Here is an 8,492-nt window from a genome sequence, read left to right as displayed (position 1 = left end):
CTCGGCCTCCCAAAGTGCTGGGATTACAGGCTTGAGCCACCGCGCCCGGCCACAGGAACTTTCAAATGACTTTTAAGTTTGCTGATTTTTTTCCCCTGTATAACCGAGTCTCCTGTTAAAGCTTTCTGTTAAATATTTTAGTTCTACTATTGTGTAGTGCAGCTCTAGCATATCTTCTTGGTTATTTTTTAATGGTTTTCTTTATTATAATTGGTTTTCTCCATGCATTGTTGCAAAAAATTTAGTAATCTGTATACTTTTGCATCTTATCGAGATTTTTAAAGAAAATTATTTTAAATTCTCTGCTGGCCATTTTTTAGTTCTGTGTTTTATTGTTAGTGGTTCCTGGAGCATTTTTAGTTTCCTTTCATGCTGTTATGTTTGCCTGATCCTTCATAATTTGTGAAGACTTGTTTTGATGTTCTTGCATCTGAAGGAGTAAATACCTGTTTCAGTCATTATAGACTAGTTTGAGGAGGTAAATATCTTCTCTTATTGGATTTCTGGGCTGATGAGATTTCCACCGAGATTGCAATAAAGTGCTTTGGAATCCAGTCACATAACTACTACTGGGTTTGCAGTGAAATTCCTGCTTGCACACCTGTCATCAGGGCATCAGACAGTTCTGGATTCTGTTTTTTGAGTAGACTGAACTTTCTTCAAGATGTTGATCAATATGACTGGCACTGAGGAAAAAAACCCTCCAGTTATATCTGCAGATTAAGGTGCTGATACAATCAATGTGAGCAGGTGTGGCTCCTGCTGTGTCGCCCTTGCGAGGTGTTTGGAAATGCTCTGAGTCGATGGACAGGTTCCTAGATGAGCATTACTGACCCTTGACCACATCTGAGAGGGTGGGAAACTGATTCATAGGGCTGCTTCAGGATACATAACTGAGACCAAAGTCTTCAGGTCTGTTTCTGGGTTCATGGCATTTCTCCCTCTGGATTTCTAGGTGGGTAGGACTTCTTCCAGACTCTAGATGACAGACACCAGAGCTTGGTTATAGGACTGCTTCACAATTCACAGTGGGAATGAAGTCAGCCAGCATGCCTAAAGGAGCACATATACGTGTGCTTTTTGGCAGGTCCCAGGTTAGGAAAAACTTCTTCTGGACTTGGTTGCATGGACTTGGAGCCAGGTTATAGTGCCACGTCAAGATCCACTGTCAAATAATTATTGGCAAGCCTACATCCAGGGGCACAGATGGATGTTTCTGTCTGTGAGTGTCTGGGCAGGATTTCTTCCACACCATGACTGACATGTGCAAAGGGTGGATTTGGGGCTAATTCACAGATCACAGATAAAACCAGCTTCTAAAGGCCTTTCACCTGAGGCATAGGACATTATAAATTCTCCTAGGTGTCTTCACAGATGGTGCTAGGGGCAGGAACAAAACCAAATGGTCTACAGCTAAGTCTACAGTGAAAATTGGACATATTTTTTCTGTAGCTGGGACCGTGATGGGCAAGCATGCCACTCAAGCAAGGGCATGCCTTTTCAATACAGCCCTTGACATGGATTCCAAAGCTCCTATAAATTTCCTTTTTCAGGACATAACTGCTGCTGCTTTTTTTCTTTTTTCTTTTGGCAGAATTTTTTACTATTGTTGCCCAGGCTGGAGTACAATGGCGCCATCTTAGCTCACTGCAACCTCTGCCTCCTGGGTTCAAACAATTCTCCTGCCTCAGCCTCCCGAGTAGGTGGGATTACAGGCATGTGCTACCACACCGACTAATTTTTTTGTTTTGTATTTTTAGTAGAGATGGTCAGGCTGGTCTTGAACTCCTAACCTCATGATCCACCTGCCTCAGCCTTCCAAAGTGCTGGGATTACAGGTGTGAGCCACTGCGACCATCCATTTTTTTTTTTAACTGCTGTACATTGCATGTCAAAGATTCAAAATGCTAGATCTTCATAAGTACATAGTCACAGTTGAAAACTGTAGTTGTTTAAAGGATTGTTTTTATGCTACATCTATATTATATTCTGTATTTTATAGGTCAGAATTTTTTATTCCTCAAACTATTTTACTGGGGAGTCTTTCTTTTTTTCATGTAGGTTCTCCTCAATTATTTCCTTTTTTTGTTTTTAATCTTCATATTTCTATAGTAATTTTCAACTCTGTACCTTTTATGACCATGTGGTGGTTAATTCAAATAAAAATCATTGGGTTTCACTTGGAGCAATTTAAAATATATGTATAATTCAGACATTTCTATAGCCTATAAAAGTTATCTATGTGGTGTTTGCCTGTGTAAATAATGCTTCTACCTGGTTTATACATTTTTTTTTTTGGTGGTCATCACTGTTTTCTTTTATAGGTGAGTAGTCAAGGAAACAGTAAAAAAATTACCACCTATTTATTGTTTGATTATATGTTATTCTGTGAGAGAAACACTTTTTATTTAAAGGTGATTTTTCAAAAATATAACCTTTTTAGGTAGATATAAATATTTAGTTGTGATTAAAAACATAACATTGCTTAAAAGTTTTCAAGTGTACAGTCTAGTGGAGTTAAGTACATTTACATTATTTTGAAATGGATCTCTAGATTAATTTTATCAAAGTAAAGTTTAATACCCTATAGACAATAAACTGCCATTTTTTTCTCTTCAGCTTCTGATGAACACCATTTTACTATTTCTATAATTTTGACTGATTTTTATATTCTTATTGGTGTAATTATATAATGTTGTTTTTTGTTTTTTGAGATGGAATCTCGCTCTGTTGCCCAGGCTTGAGTGCAGTGGGGTGATCTCGGCTCACTGAAAGCTCCGCCTCCTGGGTTCATGCCATTCTCCTGCCTCAGCCTCCCTAGTAGCTGGGACTACAGGCACCTGCCACCATGCCCTGCTAATTTTTTTTTTTTTTTTTGTATCTTTAGTAGAGACAAGGTTTCACCATGTTAGCCAGGATGGTCTCGATCTTCTGACCTCGTGATCCGCCGGTCTTGACCTCCCAAAGTGCTGGGATTATAGGCTTGAGCCACCGTGCCTGGCGACCTCATTATTTCAAACTTTGAACAAGAGCATGCTTAAGTGTGTGTTGTTTAAATTCTATAAATATATAAATTGTTTACTTTTCTTTATTTCTACTCTCATTCCAATTTGGTCATTAAAAGTAATCTGTAAAATTTCAATTTTAAAAACTGTAAGACTTTTTTTGTGCCCTGACATGCAGTCTATCAAGGAGAATATTCTATGAGCTATTCAGAAGGGTGTGTATTTAGTTGTTGCTGAGCTGTGTTCTCTACAGTTCTGTTAGGCATAATTGTTTGATACTGCTTTCAAGTCTCCTGTTTCCTTATGAATATTTTATCTCATTCCATTATTCCTTACAGAAACTGGGGTATTTAAATATCCTACTATAATTATATTGCTCTCTTTGTCTTGCTTTAATTCTGTCAGTATTGACTTTGTATATTTGGAACTCAATGTGGGAGAGACACACATATTAACATGTGTACACATATTTGTCATTTGTTCCCAGTAAATGAACCTTTTTATTATTTTATTATTGTTTAATGTCCTTCTTTCTTAGGACTTTTTTTTTTTTTTTTTTGAGACGGAGTCTCGCTCTGTCGCCCAGGCTGGAGTGCAGTGGCGTGATCTCAGCTCACTGCAAGCTCCGCCTCCTGGGTTCACGCCATTCTCCTGCCTCAGCCTCCCGAGTAGCTGGGACCACAGGCGCCTGCCACCTCGCCCGGCTAAGTTTTTGTATTTTTAGTAGAGACGGGGTTTCACTGTGTTAACCAGGATGGTTTCGATCTCCTGACCTCGTGATCCGCCCGTCTCGGCCTCTCAAAGTGCTGGGATTACAGGCTTGAGCCACCGCGCCTGGCCGCTCTTAGGACTTTTTAAAGTATATTTTATGAAATAGGACAGTTTTGACTTAAGATGTACTTTGTATTACATAATTTGGACCTCTTATTTGGTTATTTGCATGAAATATCTTTTCATTTTGCCTTTTTCAGTCTTTTTAAAATCATTACATCTCAAGTGACTCCTGTAGAAAAGCAAGTTGGATCTTGTGTTTTAATTTTGGCAATCAATCCCCTTATTTGGTGTATGTATTTTGAATGGAAACTTTATTTCATAAATATTTGAATAATTTGCTGAAATAGACTTACTCGTCTTATTGTTTTACTGGATTATTTTATTTTTGTCCGTTATTTTCTTTTTCTGTCTTCCTTAGTGTCTTTTTTATTTTTGTATTGATACACCTTTACTTCTTATTTTTTGGTGTATCTATACAGATACTTTTTTTCTGGTATCTTGAGAATTACATAAAATTTCTTTAAGTTAAAATAATATATTTTAAACTGGTAAAAACTTAAGTTGAATTTGAAAATTCTTCTTCATTATATCTGCCCTCAACTTCATTATTGATGTCAGTAATCATATTGTTGTTATATATTATTAACAGATTATGATGAACAGTTTGATCATTTTTATGCTTTCGGCTTTACAATTTTAGAGATTACAATGTTTTCTGTAATATGATAGTGGTACAGAACTTTGTGTATGTGCGTATCTTTTTCAGAAAGTTATGTATTTTCATATGATTATGTTTGGTTTTCTTGCATTATGTTATTTTCATGGGAAGATACTTCCTTGAGCATTGTTTTGGTAAGACATGTTTACTTTTTCAGCATTTGGTTATCTTGAAAGGTCTTTATTCTTCATTTTTAGGACAGTTTTGCTGGTTATATGAAGACCACAGTTATAAATGACACATCACTTTTATTTTGCAGCTCCTAAGATGCCCGTTTTGAGTTTGATTTTTGAAACTTTGCTTATGTATGTGCTTTGCTGTAAATCTGTGTGTAACCTGGTTGAAGTTTGTTGAGCTTCTTCCTTTTCTACATGCTTTTTTTTAACTTGAAAATTTCTAAGTCTTTATTTTGCATTTTTCACCTTCATGATTTGTTTTTTGTTTTTAACGTTTACATTGATGTTCTCATTTTTCTGATTACATTTTGTTGTATGTTTCCCTTTAGCTTATTCAGCATTATTCAGGTTACATTTTAAAAATTTGTACATCTTTGTTTTTATGTTGTTTTCTGAAAAATTTTAAATTGTTTAATTAGCCCATGTTCTAATATTTTGTATACATTATAATATTTGCTTGTTATTTGAATATTAACAAAAAGCTATCACAACCTTTATAATGTTGCTTTGTCCTGACATAGTCTGAAGCCAGTTGTCTTTGATACAGATTATGGGAACCTCTCATACATGTTGGAAGGATGTGTCTTGTCTAGAATTTTGTGTTTATTTTTTAGTTAAAAGGGTTTGTTCATGTTTCCTCTTAAGAGTCTTTAATCACTTGCTCTGTTGTCTGTATGTAGCACTTCAGTCTGCTCTTGAAACATGTACATTTGGTCTTAGCAGACCCAAGCTTTCCTTCCAAAGTATATCACCATTTCTTTCAGCATTCTTTTGTTATTGGAGGCAGAAACCAGTTTTTGAAAGATCCCCAAAAGCCAGAAGTAAGGATACGTGTATTTTTCTTCTAAGTAAGAAGACAGGAGTTGACAGTTTACTTCTAATGGCACAGTGCTATATTGGGGAGGAGGAAGAACTGTGGTTGCTAAATGTAACAAACCTTCCTTCCTGTTCTATGTGGCTCTTCGCATTGTGCTTACCTGAGGCATTGCATGTAACTCATTTGTAGATTTCACTAAAAGGCATTTTGATCAGTATATGTTTGTTTGTTACATGTGTATGTCTGTGAAGAAATTATGGCCTGTGGTATTTTGTTATGCCATCTTACTAATGTACTTTGTATAAGTTTACATATTAGATTTTTAAAGTATATTCATATGAATCTAGTAAGCAGGATAGTTTGTTTTTATTTCTTTCAGCTATGTGTTCTCATTTCACCCAAGACTTTTTGCCAGTGCAGGAGATAGAAGATTCATTCCACAAACTTATATTGAGAAGATATGAGAAATGTGGACATGAGAATTTACAATTAAGAAAAGGCTGTAAAAAGAAGGTACAGAAAGCAGGTTATAATGAATTTAGTCAATGCTTGTCAACTACCCAGAGCAAAATATTTCAGTGTAATGCACATGTCATAGTGTTTAGTAAATTTTCAAATTCAAACCAACATAAGACAGGATATACTGGAGAGAAACACTTTAAAGAATGTGGCAAGTCATCTCAGAAGTTCTCAGACGTAACTCAGCATAAAGGAATTCATGCTGGAGAGAAACCCTACACATGTGAAGAATGTGGCAAAGACTTTAAATGGTATTTAGTCTTTAGTGAATATAAGGTAATTCATACTGGAGAGAAACCCTTCATATGTGAACAATGTGGCAACATCTTTACCACATTCTCAAACTTTGCTAAACGTAAAGTTCACACTGAAGAGAAATCTTTCAAATATGAAGAATGTGGCAAAGCCTTTAATAGGTCCTCAAACCTTACTAAGCATAAGAGAATTCATTCTGAAGAGAAACCCTTCACATGTGAAGAATGTGGCAAAATCATTACCTCATCCTCAAACGTTGCCAAACATAAGAAAATTCATACTAGAGAGAAACTCTACAAATGTCAGGAATGTGGCAAAGCCTTTAATAGGTCCACAACCCTTACTAAACATAAGAGAATTCATACTGGAGAGAAACCCTACACATGTGAAGAATGTGGCAAAGCCTTTAGACAGTCTGCAATCCTTTATGTACATAGGAGAATTCATACTGGAGAGAAACCCTACACATGTGAAGAATGTGGCAAAGCCTTTAGTAGGTCCTCAGTTCTGAATGAACATAAGAGAATTCATACTGGAGAGAAGCCCTACAAATGTGAACAATGTGGCAAAGCCTTTAGACAATCTGCAACCCTTAATAAGCATAACAGAATTCATACTGGAGAGAAACCCTACCCATGTGAAGAATGTGGAAAAGCCTTTAGTCGGTTCACTACCCTGAATGAACATAAGAGAATTCATACTGGAGAGAAGCCCCACAAATGTGAAGAGTGTGGCAAAGCCTTTATATGGTCCACAGACCTAAATAAACATAAGATAATTCATACTGGAGAGAAACCTTACAAATGTGAAGAGTGTGGCAAAGCCTTTGGATGGTCCGCATACCTGAGTAAACATAAGAAAATTCATACTGGAGAGAAACCTTATAAATGTGAAGAGTGTGGCAAAGCCTTTATATGTTCCAGAGCCCTGAATAAACATAAGACAATTCATACTGGAGATAAACCTTACAAATGTGAAGAGTGTGGCAAAGCCTTTGGATGGTCCACATACCTGAGTAAACATAAGAAAATTCATACTGGACAGAAACTTTATAAATGCGAAGAGTGTGGCAAAGCCTTTAGACGTTCTAGAGTCCTGAATAAACGTAAGATAATTCATACTGGAGATAAAACCCCCAAATGTAAAGGATGTGGTAAAGCCTTTAAGCGGCCCTTATATCTTAATCAACATAATAAAATTTTTACTGGAGAGAAACTCTAGAAATATGAAGAATGTGGCAAAGCCTTTGAATGATCCACAAACCTGAATGAACATAAGAACATTTATACTGGAAATAAACTCTACAAATGTGAAGAATGTGGCAAAGCTTTTGGATGGTCCACAATCCTGAATGAAAATAAGAGAATTCATACTGGAGAAAAACCCTACAAATGTAAAGAATGTGGGAAAACCTTCAAACAGTCCTCATACCTGAATCAACATAAGAAAATTCATGCTGGAGAGCAACCCTACAAATGTGAAGAATGTGGCAAAGCTTTTGGATGGTCCACAACCCTGAATGAACATAAGAAAATTCATATGGGAGACAAACCCTACAAATGCAAAGAATGTGGGAAAGCCTATAAACAGCCCTCACCCATGAATCAACATGAGAAAATTCATAATGGAGAGAACCCCTACAAATGTAAGGAATGTGGCAAAGTCATTATGTCATCATCAAACTCTGCTAAACATAAGAGATTTCATACTGGCGAGAAACCATATAAATATCTAGAATGTCGTAAAACCTTTAATAGCTTCACAACCCTAATTAAACAGGACGATTCATACTGGAGAGAAACCCTACACATGTGAAGAATGTGGCAAAGCCTTTAGACAGTCCGGAAACCTTTATGTACACAGGAGAATTCATACTAGAGATAAAATCATACAAATGTAAAGGATGTGGAAAAGCCTTTATGCTGTACTCCAGCATTCTTAAACATAAGAGAACTCGTACTGGAGGAATGTCTTACCAATATGAAAAATGTGGCAGTCTTTAAATGCTCCTCAATCCTTTCTAATCATAAGATAATTCATAATGGAGAGAAACTCTACAAATGTGAAAAATGTGGGAAAGCTTTTAACCATACCTCTCTGTTCTAAACATAAGATAAATGACATTGGTGAGAAGCCATATGAAAATTTAAAATGTGGCAAAGACTTCAAATTCTTTTTTTTTTTTGAGATGGAGTCTCACTCTGTTGCCCAGGCTGGAGTGCCCTGGT

General features: G+C 36.3%; 1 protein-coding gene across 1 annotated transcript in view; it reads left to right on the top strand.

Annotated features, from left to right (window-relative positions):
• Positions 1-8,129, top strand: part of ZNF732 (zinc finger protein 732) — a 30,237-nt gene extending 22,108 nt beyond the window's left edge. Inside the window, 4 exon segments of the mRNA XM_011974269.1 lie at positions 5,870-6,260; positions 6,426-6,677; positions 6,762-7,330; positions 7,580-8,129. Coding sequence (XP_011829659.1) covers positions 5,870-6,260; positions 6,426-6,677; positions 6,762-7,330; positions 7,580-8,079 — 1,712 coding nt within the window. The 3' untranslated portion in view covers positions 8,080-8,129.
• Positions 8,130-8,492: the final 363 nt, after the last annotated feature.

Source organism: Mandrillus leucophaeus, unplaced genomic scaffold (assembly GCF_000951045.1).
Source record: "Mandrillus leucophaeus isolate KB7577 unplaced genomic scaffold, Mleu.le_1.0 Scaffold1434, whole genome shotgun sequence".
Taxonomy (NCBI): Eukaryota; Metazoa; Chordata; class Mammalia; order Primates; family Cercopithecidae; genus Mandrillus; species Mandrillus leucophaeus.
This window is presented reverse-complemented; position numbering and strand designations above follow the sequence as displayed.